This window comes from Bufo bufo, chromosome 3 (genome assembly GCF_905171765.1).
Source record: "Bufo bufo chromosome 3, aBufBuf1.1, whole genome shotgun sequence".
Lineage (NCBI taxonomy): Eukaryota > Metazoa > Chordata > Amphibia > Anura > Bufonidae > Bufo > Bufo bufo.
The window spans coordinates 124,086,042-124,106,550 of NC_053391.1; the positions used below are offsets into that span (position 1 = coordinate 124,086,042).

The 20,509-nt window shown below is 44.1% G+C and overlaps 1 protein-coding gene across 1 annotated transcript in view; it reads right to left on the reverse strand.

Annotated features, from left to right (window-relative positions):
* Positions 1–2,307: 2,307 nt before the first annotated feature.
* The window catches only part of PITPNA (phosphatidylinositol transfer protein alpha), an 83,765-nt gene continuing 65,563 nt past the window's right edge, over positions 2,308–20,509 (reverse strand). Inside the window, exons 11-12 of the mRNA XM_040423544.1 lie at positions 8,987–9,053; positions 2,308–2,990 (exon numbers count right to left, since the gene is read on the reverse strand). Coding sequence (XP_040279478.1) covers positions 9,006–9,053 — 48 coding nt within the window. The 3' untranslated portion in view covers positions 2,308–2,990; positions 8,987–9,005. The remainder of the gene's footprint in view (positions 2,991–8,986; positions 9,054–20,509) is intronic.

Consider the following 20,509-nt stretch of genomic DNA (forward strand, 5'->3'; position numbering starts at 1 on the left):
TGCGACATGTTGTCCGTGAAGACATGACGTGAATATGGAGGTCAATAGTAACCCTTTCTTCTGAGGAGTAGTCTTTATTAACACAACGTAAAAAGGGTGCAATTTGATGCTGTGTTCATGGTAAAACACGTCTTAATACATGGGAGTAAAGCAGTAATGGGGAGAACCATGGTATCCGACGGCAGGAGGAAGAGCCAAGTAGTCCAAAATTGGGGCCATAGAGAGCAACTGTGTTATCAAGGAAAGCTCCTTCAAAGAAAGATACCACTGTTTTTTCATCCTGCAGATCTACCAAATTTGGGTGATTCAATGGGGCTCATGTATCAATCTGTCTATGATGGAAAAAAGGCACAAGTAAATAGGTAGACATGTCAAGTATTCATTATCCCATTTTCCTGTTCTGTGCACTTTCCACCACATAACAACAGCATTTCTATTTATTTATTTTTATAAAAAATACTAGGCCTCATTTACCAAAACCAGGCTTGTTGTAGCAAATCACAGTTCCAGATTATTTTTTTTCAGAGCAGTTAAAAAAAATTATTAAAGCTATTATTAGTTCCTAAGAGCAACAAAGTAAATTTTTTTTCTTGAGCTTTGTACATAAAAGTCCAATGTGTGTGTGGGGGAGGGGGGGGGGTAGGGATTTAAAGGGGTTGTGCAGTGGCAAAATACTTATGACTTATCCTCATGACAGTATCACAAAAAAATGTCTCTCACCATTTCCCATCAGGTCAGGAATACAACAAATTGTCCCACCGATGGATCCACATATGGCATGCAATAAACGAAAAAAATTCAAACGACGTAAGCATCTTCCTCAATTGCTTCTTTTATTTGATTAATCCAACATGTTAAAAAAAATATATATATATATATAAAAGCAACATTTTGGCTATATGAGATCCTCATAAGCATCAAGCGTGATTGAGAAAGGCTATGATGTAGCCGAAACGTTGCATTTTTTGTCTATGTTGGATTGATCAAATAAAAGAACCATTGAGGGATATCCGGAAGTCATTTAATATTTTCAGATTATCCTCGGGATAGGTCATTAATATTAGATTGGCGTTCCAACTCCTGGCACCCCTGCCGATCAGCTGTTTCATGGGGTCCTTTTCAATATTGACCTGCATGCCTTCTCCCTTATAGCAGCGGTGCAGTGTAACTACAAGTGCTCATCTCATTTAAGTGATTGGGAGAGGAAGCTGTAATTACACTGCACCTTCGCTACAAGGGTGACGGCATACAAGAAAATATTGGCGGGGCACAGTGCTCACATAAGCCACAATCTTCAAACAGCTGATCGGCGAGGTGTGCCGATTTGATATTGATGACCTATCTTGAGGCTAGGTCATAAATATTATGGCATTGCGCAACCCCTTTAAAGTCAGTTTTGCTTCAGTCTGCATTGGTGTACTTTGCACCCAATTTATCCTTTAGCATAACACTTGCTATTTTTTACACCACCCCCTACTGTGGCAAGTTTGTAACCTTTTTTGTGCCATTTTTTATTTTTTTAAAGTGCTGTAATAAATTTGGAGTGAAAAGAATCTAACCATGCCTCGTTTTCAAAACTTGTAGTGTAAAAATGCAAAAATAACCCCCCCCCCCCCCCCCACACACACACACAAATTTTTACGCACATAAGCCCAAAAAGTTGCAAAGGCAATTTGGGAATTCTGGAGTACAGGATGTGATAAATTCCCGCTTACATCTTGGTCAAATGATGCAATTGATACACAACCCCAATGAGTCAACACCCAATGCGTTCACCAGTTCATACATTTTAGATAATAAAACGGATGGCTAAAAGACCAGGAGTGAGGTGTTGGGTCTTACAGAAGCAATCTTCTTCAACCACTTGTGATATATAATAAAATAAGCATATTTTATTGTCTCTTCTTCAGTAATACCGTTTTCAAACTGTTCTACTTTTTACATAAAGCATCTAGTTAACTCTTCCAGGACCAATCTGCACCCATTATAACATTTACCTCTTCAAATTTGGAAACAAAATGCAGACATCATTATGGATAGGAACAGAAACTTAAATAGTCAAGCTTCGGAAAATACAACACGGATCCGGGTTATTGCACAACTGTTGGTTGCTTAAAAAACATTTAAACCTGTGGCTATATACGTTTTGTCCAACTACAAATCCCAGCATGTTCTGCTAGCTCTGTGAGGCAGTAGCCATCAGTGGGAAGATGTTTTTTTTGGAATTGTATATACAGTACATGATTATCTCTTAGGAAAATAGGTTATGATATCTTAATTACACGGAATCGTCATCATTTTTGGAGACCACATTGGGAGATGTTGTTGGGCAGCACGCTTACAACGCAGGAACACTTGGAATGTCAAGACCGGAGCAGGTTGGGAAATTGGATTGTCTTACCATAACATAAAGCATCAGGTTTGCAATTATTTACATCATTGTAAATTGTGACAAAAAGCAACAGTGTCTGAAAATCGGAAACAGAAAGGATACTTCTGCTACGGAGGTCTTCATTTCATACAGAGCTTTAGATGTCCTGCAGGTAGAATGGGATTGTGGCACCAACTGTACTGGTACCCCGACAAAATAAGATCACCGTCTCAAATAAGTAAAACAGAACTATCTGCAATTCACAATTATCACAAGACATAATTTTTTTTTTCTCTTTCTAAAAGTGACATTTAAATTAAAGAGGAGCTCAGTAGACTCTGGGGACCATGAAAATATAAGAGCAGAGGGCTTTGTTAATACATTATATACACAATGCACCTGAGGAGTGAGCTCCTTCATCACGCAGGTATGATAATCATAGTGTTTGCTTGTTATAGCGCTACTAGCTCACAATATTACAGGGTGCCTAGAGTAAACTACATGGGGGGGGGGGGGGGGTAAAATCTTTTGCAAAAACAGGTAGTGGACTTGATCTAGAAGTGAGCTATCCATCAGGACCGGAGTACAGGATAATTCTGTCCATCACTTCAGTTCAAAACTGAAAGAAAAAAAAAAATATACAGATTAGACAGCAACAGAAATAACATGGGATCTAAACTGTACTGTAAATCTTTACTACACCTCTACTACACCCCTACCGTATTGCACCGCTACCTTACCGCACCTCTACAGTACAACTCTACCCTACCGCACCTCTACAGTACAACTCTACCCTACCGCACCTCTACAGTACAACTCTACCCTACCGCACCTCTACAGTACAACACTACCCTACCGCACCTGTGCTACAACTCTACCCTACCGCACCTGTGCTACAACTCTACCCTACCGCACCTGTGCTACAACTCTACCCTACCGCACCTGTGCTACAACTCTACCCTACCGCACCTCTGCTACAACTCTACCCTACTGCACCTCTGCTACAACTCTACCCTACCGCACCTCTGCTACAACTCTACCCTACCGCACCTCTGCTACAACTCTACCTTACCGCACCTCTGCTACAACTCTACCTTACCGCACCTCTGCTACAACTCTACCTTACCGCACCTCTGCTACAACTCTACCTTACCGCACCTCTGCTACACTACTACCTTACCGCACCTCTGCTACACTACTATCGTACTACACCTCTGCTACACTACTATCGTACTACACCTTTACTGCAACATTATTACACATTTACTACACGATAACTACACCAACTTTACTACACTTTTAGTGCTACTTTGTCGCAACTTTACTACATGAATGTACATGTGATAAAACATTGTACCTAATTAATATATGCTGTGGAATGAAACAAGTGGTCTTAACAAACTTTACTATTAGAAAGAGAATTCATATTGCTTTCTAATCCACAGGGAGAGAGCAGAATTGGAAGTCAGAGAGGTGCAACTACAGCTAATAGCAGTAGATCATGATGTGATGGCAGAGAAAGGGGGATTATTTTGGCAACTTCTACTACTACTACAGCCCAGTAACATGCAGCTATTTTGTTATTCACTATGATATTAAAGGACTCTCCCATCAGAAAGGGGTATTTAAAAAGAAATCATAGAAAATTTTTATTTTTATTTTCAGCAGTAGTTTGTAATTGCAAAATGAAATACAAAATACCATCCTTCTGAAGCATTCAAGACAAATGATTAAACCTCTTAAATAGATAGGTAATCCATTGTCAGTTTACTACTGTGGGAAAGTTCTTATCTGCTAGGTAATCCTCATCATAACAATATGGGGAGGACTGGAATAACCGACTGGATAACAGCTCTACTGTTCTCTTGCCAGGCCTGGATAAACACGTAGTAGACAGACAAGGTCGATGTCCTCTTTCCCCCCCACAGAGGAGCAGTACATTGGTTAGTTTAACATGAAATTTCCTGACCAGCCACACTACTGAGATAGCATAAGGGAGGTGGTGCTGCTCTAATTGAGTCACCACCCCTCACTTTTCTCTGGTCTGACTGATCTGAGAGAATAAGGGCCCATTCACACATCCGTGTGTGATTTGCGGATCCACAGATCCGCAAAACACGGACAGCGGCAATGTGCGTTCCGCATTTTGCGGACCGCACATTGCCGGCACTAAGAGAATATGCCTATTCTTGTCCGCTATTGTGGACATGACATTTTTTTTCAGGATCAGAATTGCGGACCCGGAAGTGCGGGTCCGCAATTCCGGAAAATGTATGGGTCCACAATTCCGTTCTGCAAAATGCGGAATGGAATTGCGGATGTGTGAATGGACCCTTAAAGGAGGTTTCCAGGATTTAAATACTGATGACCTTCTAATACTCTCCATAGACTTCTATGCAATCTCATCCTTTAGTAAGCAGAGAGTGTAGCCTAACTGAAGACTAATTGGACAGGTGAATTGATCTTTACTGAAGGAGGGGGCAAGAGAAAGGGCTAATAAGAAAAAAAAAAAAAAAAAGTATTTTGCTCTGATAAGATACATTACAGAGTTTCTTATACAGTATTTGCCTATACTATTCATTTATGGGCAAGAAATATGAAATTACAGTTGCTCTTTAAAAGGGGTTATCCAGGATTTTACTATTGGCTGCCTATCCTAAGGAAAGACCAGCAATATCTGATTGGTAAGGGTCCGACAACCGGCACCGATCAACTATTTCAGATTACGGTAGCTCCAGCACCAGAAGTTGGCACCAGAGCTACAGCATGCTGCGGTTTTTGTCCGGCCCCCCTTCGGCTTGTTTCCCGTACTGCGGCTGGACCTCCAGCCCACTGCGATTATAGTGAATGGGGCCAGAGTGGACTTGCGGCGGCACGGTGGGCTAGCGTTAGCACAGATCCGGCAGGCTGTTACCTTGCCGGACCCCTTGCGGTAGCAAGTGTGAAAGTAGCCTAAGTAGATAAAAATCCAATATATTGCTGTATATAAATACAATGTTTATTTTGTCTTCTTAAAAAGAATTGAAACCTCACACCATGTGAGAAAAAAATAGCTACGCATTTCAGACAATACATCAACATGGCTAAAACTATAAATGTGAACACACCATATATGAGCAGTGGACATACCTTTCACTCCTGGCAAGGGTGTGTCAGTCTCACCTGAGCAAAAGTATTCTGTAACCTATTATTTGCTTTTCGACTTTTCAGCACAAACCACTTCAACCCTTCTTTATATTAATGCAAATTATTAGAAGGGGAAAGTATCACTGCATTCTATCAAAAGGAATACATCATAAATAACTAACCCACACACATAATATAGGAATCTATTCTTTTGGAAATCATGTTAGTAATGGTTATAACTTAGAGCCATAGAGCCTCCCTAGAAAATAATTATATTGCTAATTTCTTCCCCGTCGTGGCCTCTGTACTTTTTTCAAACCATATACTTTAAATACTGTTGTATCTCCTGCGTGTATCCGAATGCATCTAAGCATTTCATTCAGATACACACACAGGAGATACAACTCAAGTTAAAGCATACCTGTCAAGGTGGGGAGTGGGGGAAACCGTGCCGGGATCAGGTCACCTCCTAAAGCGTCCCTAATCCCTCGCCCTAACTCCTCACCGTATGAGCGGACCTGGATGGTAGGACGGCTCATACCCAGGATATCTAGGACCCCGAGTCGCCCTGATAATCCCTCACATAGGAGCAGGGGAGAGATGACCTGTTCTTCCAAGACACAGAAGAGCAGGAGTCTCTGCAGGCCTAACAGCAAGGAAAGGAAGCCAAGTGGAATGGCAGGTAAGTATCCAGTGGCGGGGAAAACCACTGAACCAAGAACCCAGGAAGCCATGGTAACTTACCTGCCGCTGCTGCTGGACGGCCCAACAGAAGACCACACCAAGGTAAACTGGAACCCATACAAACGTACTGCAATCCAAACACCAAACGGATGCAGTACGTACTGACACACAGGAACCAGCACTCCAACAACAGCTCACAGACTTGACATTTAGCTCACCCCTCCGGGAAACCATGAGACCCTCTTCCGGAGGCCACAACAGACAAACAGGGGAACATCTAGCATCCATGCCGGACATAATAAATACACCAAACACTGACCAGACACGGAACAACTAGACGTACAACAACCCTAGAACATATACCCACACCAAACAAAACAACAGGTAAGGTAGTGAAAATGGAGGAGACATAAGGAAGACATTGCTGGAGACATTGATGTCCCACTAGGTGGCCCTCACACTGGAAGATGGAACAACCAGACAAGGAGCATAACTCCAGCACACACAAAGGCTGGAGTACAACTGACTCCTGGCCTTAAGCCACAGGTATAAGAAGCACCTAGTGACCACACCCAGCAAGGTAGTTAACACCTCAAGCACCAGACAGAGGAGGAACCAGGAGAAGGGGAGCAAAGCACACAAATGCAGACAACCACGCGTTGCCCCTGGCAACCAGCATGTACAGCAAACCTGTCACAGCGCACAACACAGAGGCCGTGAAAGTACCTGAGTTTTCAAGTTTGCATAACCGCTGTGCTTTATTGTAGAATCATAGCTTTAAAGGAGCATATCTTTTTTTACCTCAGCCATATTATTCCCTGGATCACTTGCACAGCTAGATGCATTTCTCTCAGAAGCAGTGTCTCAGAAGCCAGTATTGTATGCAGTGACCTCACTTCCCACTATGTTTGTTTTCTTCTAGAGAGCTCAAAAAGCTGATAGGGAGGAGCTATCAAAACGCTATTCAAATGACAGTGAAAAACCGCCTTTCAGGGGTTAAAATAACAAACAAAAAATTTCTCACCTCATCCAATTGCACGTGCAGAGGCAGTCGCTCCTCTCTGGATGCTGAAGGACCTGCGCTCCCGGCGATCATGCTGGGAGCGTAGGTCCTTCAGCATCCAGAGAGGAGTGAAAGTGGATGAGGTAAAAAAAAAAAAAAAAAAAAAAAAAAATCGCCATAAAGAAAAATGCACCTTATTAATGCTGGGGGGGGGGGGGACTATTGGGGATATTATTAATGCTAGGGACCACTATGGAGGAAATTATGCATACTGCACGGTTTGGGATTTAAATGAAATAATATATTTTTATTGGCTGTTAAAAACTGATGTGAAAGGGCCAGACAATGGATGTAAAAATGGTTGAAAAATGGCCATAAAAAACTGACAGTGTGCCTGTATTTTATCACCTTACAGACACACAGGAGCTACTCTGCTCTTAAGAAGCTGTGTACAAGCAGTTCCTTCATCAGGCTCAGGAGCTCAGCTAGCTCTGACACGCCACCATTTCCTCTTATCCGTCTTCTGTGTCTGTTATTAGAGACGGATCTTCTGACATTAGGCAGTGGACTGCAACTTGGGTAGAAGTGATACCCCTAGTGATGCAGGCAGATTTTGTTTAGATGAAGTGATTTCGAAATTTGCTAGTTACACCATTCTACTAAAATAAATTAAATTGTGTGAAAGTGTAGGGGGTTAAAAATATTTAAGATTTGTTCCTTTCAATATAATGCAGCAATACTTAACCCTTCTAATACTATGCATTGATATAAGAAAGGGTTAAAGTGGTGTGTGCTGAAAAGTAGAAAAGCAAGACTGACAAACCCCTGCTAGGAGTGAAAGCGATGGTCACTGCTTTTATAAGGTGGATTCACATTTGCAGTTCTAGCCATGATGAAGAACATGTGCTGGATCATTCGAAACGTGTCGTTTTCAGTATTTTTAAGAAGATTAAATATTGGATGTTATACGCAGCAATGTGCTGGAGCTGGATTTTTATCTGTATGAAAATATTTCCAGCCGAACCAGAGTCACCTGTCCACTGTTGCAATACTTCCGAGGACTGGAAGAGAACAAGGCAGAGGAGAATGTCGGTGAGCTGACTGAATTCACTAAGATCAGCGTTTCATATGGCTGCTTTCAGGGCCGGCGTCAGCACCCGGCATACCAGGGCCCGCTGCTCCAGGGGAGGCCCACTGCGCTGCTATGAGCGCTTCCATCAATACAGCTCCTTCTTTCCTCCAGGCCCGGCCCAGTGGTGACATCATGACACGTGTCTCACTGCTGCAGCGGGCCTGAGGAGAGAAGGAGGGCAGGGAGATAAGCTGCGGTTAATGAATGAAAGGACTGCCGGCTCCCCTGTGTTCCAGCAATGATAGGTATGTGAGGGGGCCACTGAGAGGTCACTATACTGTGTGAGGGCCCCTTACACAGTATAATCACCCCCTAGTTATACTGTGTGGGTGACCACTGGGGGGTCATTATACTGTGTGGGGGGGGGGGGAACATTGGGGAAGTCCTACTGTGTGAAGGGCCACTAGTGGTCATTATACTGTATGGGGGCCACTATACTTTGTGGGGGGCACTATACGCTGTGGGAGCCACAGGGGGACATATAAATGTAAAAACAAATGCCACAAGGGGGCCCACTGAGATTTACCGCCCAAGGACCCACATGAACCTGGAAACGGCCCTGGCGGCCTTCATCCAAACCAGTCTATAGCAATAAACTCTATAACAGGCGCAGGCCTGTACAGTAATTACATCAAAACCAGAACGGTGACCATACACTCAATATACTTACTAAACTCAATACTTCTGTGCTAGTCATCTGCTGCCACCATGCCTTTCACTGGATCTTTCTCTCTCATCTAGAATTGAAACATGAGAATAATTATTCAGTTGGGAATATTTACTATTATTGTAATAAAGACAATAAAATGAAATAAAGACAATGTAATAATAAGTAAAACATCATCTTTATAAGATGGCATCTACCCATGAGAGACAGTGGTAAATGCATCCATCTCTTAAAGGGGTATTCCCATCACATAGAATAGGGGCATATCTCTAGGATGAGCCCCCATTGTCTGATAGGTGCGTGTCCCACCTCTGGGACCCGCACCTACAAGGAGAACGGAGCGGGGAAAGCCGTGGCTGGTGGACCCCGGGTTTCCTGGGGTCCGTCCACCACCAACAAGTGAATGGGAGCACACCGCGCACGTGCAGCCCCTGCTCCCATTCATTTATATGGGGCAGATGGAAATTTACGGCGGCCCCATTGAAATAAATGGAGGGCAGCTGTGCATGCACAGTGCGCCCTCCATTCATTTCCCCGCACCTATCAGCGATATGCCCCCATTGTATGTGATGGTAAAACCCCTTTAAAATCTCCCACCACCTCCCAAAACAAAGAAAGAGGGGGGGGTTACATAGTTTATACAAGGCTGAAAATACATCTGTCCATCTAGTTCAGTAATTTAAATCATATAGGAATTCAGGGGTTTTCCCAATTTTGATCCCCAGATATGTAATATAAGACTCTGCCACTTTCATCGGAAATCCCTTCAGTGAGGAGACTATGGTACGCGTTTGGGGAGATAGATTAAACGCTTGCCGCCACGCTAACGCCGAAAGGCGTCATTGCGGCGGCTCCCCCAGGCTACGCTAACGCCAATAGGCGTCATCTCGCGTGAGCCGAGATTTCCTGTGAACGCGCGCACACAGGCGCGCGCGCTCACAGGAACGGAAGGTAAGAGAGTTGATCTCCAGCCTGCCAGCGGCGATCGTTCGCTGGCAGGCTGGAGATGTGTTTTTTTTAACCCCTAACAGGTATATTAGACGCTGTTTTGATAACAGCGTCTAATATACCTGCTACCTGGTCCTCTGGTGGTCCCCTTTGTTTGGATCGACCACCAGAGGACACAGGTAGCTCAGTAAAGTAGCACCAAGCACCACTACACTACACTACACCCCCCCCCCGTCACTTATTAACCCCTTATTATCCCCTGATCACCCCATATAGACTCCCTGATCACCCCCCTGTCATTGATTACCCCCCTGTCATTGATCACACCCCTGTAAAGCTCCATTCAGATGTCCGCATGATTTTTACGGATGCACTGATAGACTGATCGGATCCGTAAAAATCATACGGACGTCTGAATGGAGCCTTACAGGGGAGTGATCAATGACTGTGGTGATCACCCCATATAGACTCCCTGATCACCCCCCTGTCATTGATTACCCCCCTGTCATTGATCACCCCCCTGTAAAGCTCCATTCAGATGTCCGCATGATTTTTACGGATCCACTGATAGACTGATCGGATCCGTAAAAATCATACGGACGTTTGAATGGAGCCTTACAGGGGCGTGATCAATGACTGTGGTGATCACCCCATATAGACTCCCTGATCACCCCCCTGTCATTGATTACCCCCCTGTCATTGATCACACCCCTGTAAAGCTCCATTCAGATGTCCGCATGATTTTTACGGATGCACTGATCGGATCCGTAAAAATCATACGGACGTCTGAATGGAGCCTTACAGGGGAATGATCAATGACTGTGGTGATTACCCCATATAGACTCCCTGATCACCCCCCTGTCATTGATCACCCCCCTGTAAAGCTCCATTCAGATGTCCGCATGATTTTTACGGATGCACTGATAGACTGATCGGATCCGTAAAAATCATACGGACGTCTGAATGGAGCCTTACAGGGGAATGATCAATGACTGTGGTGATTACCCCATATAGACTCCCTGATCACCCCACTGTCATTGATCACCCCCCTGTAAAGCTCCATTCAGATGTCCGCATGATTTTTACGGATCCACTGATAGACTGATCGGATCCGTAAAAATCATACGGACGTCTGAATGGAGCCTTACAGGGGAGTGATCAATGACTGTGGTGATCACCCCAAATAGACTCCCTGATCATCCCCCTGTCATTGATTACCCCTCTGTCATTGATAACCCCCTGTAAAGCTCCATTCAGACGTCCGCATGATTTTTACAGATCCACTGATAGATGGATCGGATCCGCAAAACGCATACGGACATCTGAATAGAGCCTTACAGGGGCATGATCAATGACTGTGGTGATCACCCCATATAGACTCCCTGATCACCCCCCTGTCATTGATTACCCCCCTGTCATTGATCACCCCCCCTGTAAGGCTGCATTCAGATGTCCGTATGATTTTTACGGATCCACGGATACATGGATCGGATCCGCAAAACACATACGGACATCTGAATGGAGCCTTATAGGGGGGTGATCAATGACAGGGGGGTGATCACCCCATATAGACTCCCTGATCACCCCCCCCTGTCATTGATCACCCCCCCTGTCATTGATCACCCCCCTGTCAGGCTCCATTCAGACATTTTTTTGGCCCAAGTTAGCGGAAATTTTTTTTTTTTTCTTACAAAGTCTCATATTCCACTAACTTTTGTCAAAAAATTAAATCTCACATGAACTCACCATACCCCTCACGGAATCCAAATGCGTAAAATTTTTTAGACATTTATATTCCAGACTTCTTCTCACGCTTTAGGGCCCCTAGAATGCCAGGGCAGTATAAATACCCCACATGTGACCCCATTTCGGAAAGAAGACACCCCCAGGTATTCCGTGAGGGGCATATTGAGTCCATGAAAGATTGAAATTTTTGTCCCAAGTTAGCGGAAAGGGAGACTTTGTGAGAAAAAAATAAAAAATATCAATTTCCGCTAACTTGTGCCAAAAAAAAAAAAATTCTATGAACTCGCCATGCCCCTCATTGAATACCTTGGGGTGTCTTCTTTCCAAAATGGGGTCACATGTGGGGTATTTATACTGCCCTGGCATTCTAGGGGCCCCAAAGCGTGAGAAGAAGTCTGGTATCCAAATGTCTAAAAATGCCCTCCTAAAAGGAATTTGGGCACCTTTGCGCATCTAGGCTGCAAAAAAAGTGTCACACATCTGGTATCGCCGTACTCAGGAGAAGTTGGGGAATGTGTTTTGGGGTGTCATTTTACATATACCCATGCTGGGTGAGAGAAATATCTTGGTCAAATGCCAACTTTGTATAAAAAAATGGGAAAAGTTGTCTTTTGCCAAGATATTTCTCTCACCCAGCATGGGTATATGTAAAATGACCCCCCAAAACACATTCCCCAACTTCTCCTGAATACGTCGATACCACATGTGTGACACTTTTTTGCAGCCTAGGTGGGCAAAGAGGCCCATATTCCAAAGAGCACCTTTAGGATTTCACAGGTCATTTACCTACTTACCACACATTAGGGCCCCTGGAAAATGCCAGGGCAGTATAACTACCCCACAAGTGACCCCATTTTGGAAAGAAGACACCCCAAGGTATTTCGTGAGGGGCATGGCGAGTTCCTAGAATTTTTTATTTTTTGTCACAAGTTAGTGGAAAATGATGATTTTTTTTTTTTTTTTTTTTCTTACAAAGTCTCATATTCCACTAACTTGTGACAAAAAATAAAAACTTCCATGAACTCACTATGCCCATCAGCGAATACCTTGGGGTGTCTTCTTTCCAAAATGGGGTCACTTGTGGGGTAGTTATACTGCCCTGGCATTCTAGGGGCCCAAATGTGTGGTAAGGAGTTTGAAATCAAATTCTGTAAAAAATGACCAGTGAAATCCGAAAGGTGCTCTTTGGAATATGGGCCCCTTTGCCCACCTAGGCTGCAAAAAAGTGTCACACATCTGGTATCTCCGTATTCAGGAGAAGTTGGGGAATGTGTTTTGGGGTGTCATTTTACATATACCCATGCTGGGTGAGAGAAATATCTTGGCAAAAGACAACTTTTACCATTTTTTTATACAAAGTTGTCTTTTGCCAAGATATTTCTCTCACCCAGCATGGGTATATGTAAAATGACACCCCAAAACACATTCCCCAACTTCTCCTGAATACGGAGATACCAGATGTGTGACACTTTTTTGCAGCCTAGGTGGGCAAAGGGGCCCATATTCCAAAGAGCACCTTTCGGATTTCACTGGCCATTTTTTACAGAATTTGATTTCAAACTCCTTACCACACATTTGGGCCCCTAGAATGCCAGGGCAGTATAACTACCCCACAAGTGACCCCATTTTGGAAAGAAGACATCCCAAGGTATTCGCTGATGGGCATAGTGAGTTCATGGAAGTTTTTATTTTTTGTCACAAGTTAGAGCACCTTTTGGATTTCACCAGCCATTTTTTACAGAATTTGATTTCAAACTCCTTACCACACATTTGGGCCCCTAGAATGCCAGGGCAGTATAACTACCCCACAAGTGACCCCATTTTGGAAAGAAGACATCCCAAGGTATTCGCTGATGGGCATAGTGAGTTCATGGAAGCTTTTATTTTTTGTCAGAAGTTAGTGGAATATGAGACTTTGTAAGAAAAAAAAAAAAAAAAATCATCATTTTCCGCTAACTTGTGACAAAAAATAAAAACTTCGCTGATGGGCATAGTGAGTTCATGGAAGTTTTTATTTTTTGTCACAAGTTAGTGGAAAATGATGATTTTTTTTTTTTTTTTTTTTCTTACAAAGTCTCATATTCCACTAACTTCTGACAAAAAATAAAAGCTTCCATGAACTCACTATGCCCATCAGCGAATACCTTAGGGTGTCTACTTTCCAAAATGGGGTCATTTGTGGGGTGTTTGTACTGTCTGGGCATTGTAGAACCTCAGGAAACATGACAGGTGCTCAGAAAGTCAGAGCTGCTTCAAAAAGCGGAAATTCACATTTTTGTACCATAGTTTGTAAACGCTATAACTTTTACCCAAACCATTTTTTTTTTTTACCCAAACATTTTTTTTTTTATCAAAGACATGTAGAACAATAAATTTAGAGCAAAATTTATATATGGATCTCGTTTTTTTTTGCAAAATTTTACAACTGAAAGTGAAAAATGTCATTTTTTTGCAAAAAAATCGTTAAATTTCGATTAATAACAAAAAAAGTAAAAATGTCAGCAGCAATGAAATACCACCAAATGAAAGCTCTATTAGTGAGAAGAAAAGGAGGTAAAATTCATTTGGGTGGTAAGTTGCATGACCGAGCAATAAACGGTGAAAGTAGTGTAGTGCCGATTTGTAAAAAAGGGCCTGGTCTTTAGGGGGGTATAAACCTGTGGTCCTTAAGTGGTTAAGCAATTCACATTTGTTTATATTGACCTTGAAGCCTACCCGCTGTTCAAAGTCTATTAGTTGTTCAAAAAGTGGCGGTAATTCTTGTTGTGGTTGGAACATCAAAATTAAAAAGGTAATCTGCAAATAAGGCAGTCTTGACACAATGTTTGCCTATGGAAATACCCTGCAATTCATCCAAATGCTCTAGACATCAAATCAAGGGTTCACTGGACAGATTAAATAGTAGTGGTGGGGGGCGTGGCCAACTGCCGTCATGGACGGTCGCACTTGAGAGCAGCTCCGTCTCCCACCAGCAATCCTGAGCCATCCTGCATCTAAAGACTGACATTTGGATCCCTGAAAGACTATCTGGGGACAGCGAGAAGACCAGATTCAAACCATGAGCCCAAGTAAGGCACAGCTGGCGGCGGAACGTCTTAAGGAGTTCGCAAGGCAGGACTCCCAACATGGCGCTGCGGCCTCCTCACCATCCCGCGCGACCAATACAAGGAGCCAGTCCTTTCAACAGCTCCCTCCAGACACGGAACCCGCACCGGAACTTACCTTACAGGCCTCACATCACCAGCTGATGGCGGCAATCACCGGGTGCCAGGCCTCCCTGACCGGGAAGATAGAGGAGGTTAGGGTGGACCTGGGCCTACTACGACACGACGTGCAGCAGTTACGGGAGAGGGTCAGACTCACCGAAACCAGAGTGTCTGACCTAGAAGATCTAACTAATCCCTTGCCGGCGAGAATAACCGCTGTGGAAGCATCGGTGGAGCTGTACCGCCAAAAATGCGATGACCTAGAGAATCGTGCACGTCGCAACAACGTGCGCATCATTGGCATGCCGGAGCGGGCGGAGGGCGCAGATCCTGCGGCCTTCTTAGAGGGGTGGTTCAAAGAGTTATTTCCGAACGCTGCCTTCTCCTCAGCATATGCCGTTGAAAGAGCGCACCGCGTCCCGACGAGACCGCTTCCACCTGGCGCCCCTCCGAGACCCCTGCTTGCCCGCATGTTAAATTGGCGCGACAGGGACCTAATCCTAGCACAAGCCAGAGTCGCACAGACCATTTCGCTGGGCTCAGCGAACATATCCCTATACCCGGACTTCTCCGCTGACTTACAGAAGAGGAGGGCCACCTTCGTCTCCATCAAAAGACGCCTTCGTGAGATGAACTTCAAATATTCAATGGCGTATCCTGCGCGTTTGAGGATCATAGATGGCGAGAAATCATTATTTTTTTCCACACCTTCTGAGGCGGAGAACTGGCTATCCGGGAGACCCAGACGTTCTCCTCCCAAGTGATCCTAAAGGAGGCCATGGCCTTATTATTAACAGCCAGAGACTCAGGGTAACCCCTGCAAGGTTTGAAATGTGTCCGCAATATGATATCACTCATTTGTATGTCTCTCACCATGCCTGTTTCCTAGTTTGGTAAAATACCTCCTCACTTATATACGGTGGCAGAGATGTTGAGAGATAATACCATATGTTGCTGTTCAGATATTAAGCATATAGTCGGTAATATATGATACCAATGGTGGGGGTCGCTACTCCACCTGCACTGGGTTTACATCTACATACACCGTGCAGGTCCCCCAATGCATGTGGCCACTTGCTAATACAGGCATATTACATGTTTTACAAGTTCACCCGTTGTTTGGGTGGTTAAATTTATGCCTTTTGTTTTCCGCTTTTATTGAAATGCATTGCAGATGTTATATATGTGATTTAACCCACGCACAACATCTCCGCCATAGGAAGTCTCGGGAGTGGGGCCTTTCTCCTACTTTTATAACTGGTACTAATTATGGCGGACATTAAAATAATGTCATGGAATGTCAGGGGGATGGGCGGACCTAGGAAGCGCATGGCAGTCTTTTCACATATCCGGAATTACTCCCCTCACATCCTAGGGCTGCAGGAGACGCATCTTACCATAGAAACAGGGGGGAGGGTAAGGAAGCCATGGGCCCAATGGGTGGAGAGTGCGTATGGTAATTCTTACTCCAGAGGTGTGTCATTAATAATTCATCGGGCGCTCAGATGGGAACCGCACCATACAAGTATAGACCCAGAGGGGAAATATGTATTTGTCTACGCCCATATTAATGGTATGCCGTATGTGATATTAAACATGTATAATCCTCCTCCGGCCAACCTTTCGCTGCTTCAGACAGCGGCGGGATTCGCAGCGCAATTCCCATCAGCCGGGATTCTCGGCATGGGAGACCTCAATATGACCCTAGATAACTCGAAAGACAGATTCTGTAATCCGTCCATTAATCACCCTGAACGGCCCTTATCCAGAACTGCTCTAGCACGTCTGCTGTCTGAGATGGGATGGATTGACATATGGAGAGAGAGATACCCTGACAGAACAGAATTTTCGTGTTTTACCCCTTCAAGAGGAGCTCTGTCTAGGATTGACTACCTCCTGGGCACCCCTGGCACCTATATGGCAATACGAGAGATCCGATATGGGACTCAGGGCCCATCTGACCATGCACCTGTAATAGCCTCATAAGATAACCCTTACGTGGCAGTCCGCACTCCAAAACAACGCGTACACCCATTCTGGCTTTCCTTGATGTCCCTGAATGATAGGGTGCCCGATCAACTACACACATTTTTTGCGGCTCACCCAGCAGATACAGACCCGGCATTATTTTGGGACACCCTGAAGGCCTTTTTGCGTGGATGCCTTAAGTCCTCCATTTCGTACATTAAAAAGTCCACTCGCTGCAGGGAGGAAGAGTTGTGCATGCAGTGCAGAAACGCAGAGTTTGAGTATGTCTCAAATCCCACGGAAGAGAACAGAAGGGATTGGTTGCTGAAAGGTAGAAATTACATGAATCACTTGCAAGAGAAGAGTGACCGTAAGATGCGCTTCTGGCAACAGCAAACTTTTGAACAAGGTAGCAGAGTGGGTAAGGTATTGGCACAGATAGTGAGGAGGAACAATATGTCGCCCCCGATACTCCGCATAGCGAACAAGGATAGTATTGTAGTATCAGACCCTGGTGAGATCTTAGACCGTTTTGGTGAGTTTTATCAGGATCTGTATTGTTCACATGCTGAGTATTCCTTCCAGTCACTGGAGAATTACCTGCAGGAAGTAACACACCCCCAATTATCCGAGTCAGACAGGGAATTATTAGATGAGGAGCTCACGCTGGAAGAGGTGGGGGAGGCGATTGCAGGGTTAAATAGGGGAAAGGCCCCAGGGCCAGATGGAATTCCACTGGAAGTTTACTCTAAGTATGTGGAGATTTTGGCTCCACAACTGCTGAGCATGTACAAATCATCTTTAAATAGCGGTACTCTTCCGGAAACATTATACGAAGCCTCTATAGTAGTTTTATTAAAACCTGACAAGGACCCCCTAGAGTGCGGGTCATATAGGCCCATTTCGTTGTTAAACTTGGATTACAAAATCCTTACTAAAGTGTTGGCAAATAGGCTAAACAGGGTCATCTCAACTATAATACATGAGAATCAATACAGGTTTATTCCTGGTAGATCCACCTCTAGTAACATACGCAGGGCACAGGTTATCACCCAGTTGGGATGTGCAAATCACAACTCTTGGGCCCTGGCTGCCTTAGACACCGCCAAGGCGTTCGACTCCGTTGAGTGGCCTTACCTGGTACAGGTACTGCGATTTTTTGGCTTTGGTCCAGTGTTTATTAAATGGATCAATATCCTATACAAATCCCCGACGGCGAACATAATGATCAACGGCTCGTTGTCATCCACTTTCAGTTTGCACAGAGGCACCAGACAGGGATGCCCCCTATCTCCCTTGCTATTTGCAGTGGCCATTGAACATTTAGCATTAAGGATCCGCCAGGATGAGGTTTATAGGGGTATTAAGATGGGAAATAGAGAAGATAGGTTGGGACTATACGCTGATGACCTCATTTTGTACATGGATTCTGTAGAGTGCACCTTATCTAGGGCAATATCCATTATTGAGCAGTTTGGTGTATTCTCCGGATTATGTATAAATTGGACCAAGTCAGCCATTATGCCCCTGTGGGCCTCGGGGTGGCCCTCGGTGTACCATAACTTGCTAGTGGTGGACAAGTTTAAATATTTAGGTGTCATTATCACCAAAGTCCCAGGGTCAGCACATTTGTTAAACATTGATCCCTTGGTTTCATACTTCGTAGACAAGTTCAAATCCTGGAATACTCTGCCGTTGTCCACCATGGGCCGCGTGAATTTAATTAAAATGATCCTTCAACCCAAAGCCTTGTACATGTTGGAGCATGCTTGCGCACCTGTACCACGAGCATTCTTTGACAGGTTACACTCCCTTATGGCAACATTCATATGGGGTAGAAACAGAAGAAAATTAGCCATCAGGTCTCTGCAGAGGAGTTGGGACCAAGGGGGTGCAGCTTTACCGGACTTACATTTATATTTTCTTGCTGGTCAGTTGCGGTATTTGGTACCATGGGTGACCCAGGATGTGCTTCCTAATTCTGAATATTACCTGCGGGAGTTTTTGCAGCTCTCCACTCTATGGCCTGTCCTGGAGGGCCAAGCATCTATGGCGGGTTCGCTCCTTCCAATCCATAAGTTGGCACATCAGGTGTGGGGAGCTGCAAAGTTACAGCAGTACAAGGATCTGCCGGAGGATATTCCATTATGGAATAATTTACTGTTTCCGCACCTGATACAAAGAGAGTGGGAGGTGATATGGAGGGGATATGGCATATGCTACCTAAATGATTTGTATGAAAACTGCATTTTATTTTCCTTCTCACAATTGCAGACTAAGGCGGGTGTTTTGAGGCCACACTTCTTCAGGTATCTACAGTTGAGACATGCCTTACAGGCCCAGCTGAGAGATCTGAAGAAAATCGTATCGGCTTACCCGTTGATAGGGGTTTTCAGGACGCAGGGCCCTCGGGGACTGATATCTGCCATCTACACACATTTACTTAATCTAAAGATATCAACATCTCCATTGACAGCAGAAAGTAAGTGGAAAGGAAATGTGCCTGATCTGACAAGTGAGGAATGGAGTGAAGCACTGGAAGCCCCAGTGACAGTATCTCCGTCCCTTAATAACAGATTGATACAACTCTTTATCTTGAATAGGTGTTACTTGACCCCAACTAGGCTCTTTAAAATGGGCAGGAGAACGCACACTGAGTGCCACAGGTGCTCACAATTAAATGCGGACTTCTGGCACTTAATATGGGAATGTAATTATATTCAGGTTTTTTGGAAGGAGGTGGTGGCTATAGTATCCTCCCTGATTCCAGATTCATTGGTGGTTTGCCCTAAATCCTGCCTATTAGGTATTGTAGAGGAGGAGTCGCGTTCACGATATACACTCATTTTCATTAAGGAAGTTTTGTTTATGGCCAGGAAAGCTATTGCCATTAGATGGATGGCGGACAGACCCCCTTCGATCAGTCAGTGGAAAACCATGGTCAACAATATTATTCCCTTTGAGAGGATTATGTATTCTAACAGGGGTTGCTCTCAAAAGTTTCAGAAGATATGGGGACCTTGGTGTGCTTCTCCTGTGACTACTACGGCGGCCCACCTACATTCTGTGACTTAACTAATATGCTTAACTAGATATGTATCTTCAAAGTTTACTAGCGGGACTTATCAAAATTGAATAAAGATAAAACATTATTCTACTGTACAATATTGACTAAAGATGATCATTAACATGATGTGCGGAGATCAATGGGTAGCGATTTATTTGATATCTGTGATGCTACAAATTGCTCGACTTACCATTGCATTCTTAATTGTAATGTACTACTCTGCAAATTGTAATACAGTGTGAATGTACTGTTAAATATCTTGCCTTTTTATTTTCAATAAAGCGAGTTAAAAAAAAAAAAAAAATAGTAGTGGTGAAAAGGGGCAGTCCTGTCTCCTACCTTTTTGTAGAGCAAATGGTGCCAACAGAAGTCCCAGCCGCTAAAACCTCTCTTATATTCGAGTGCCGCTCTACCCATCGTAAATCCCACTTGACTCTGTCATATAAAGCGTGGAAGAATCTCGGACATCCTATCAGCCAATATCTTAGACACCATCTTCAGATCTACATTTATCAACGATATTGGCCGATAGGAGGCCGCTAGTGTCAAACCCTTGCCTGGTTTTGGCAGGATTATGATAGACGCTGTATT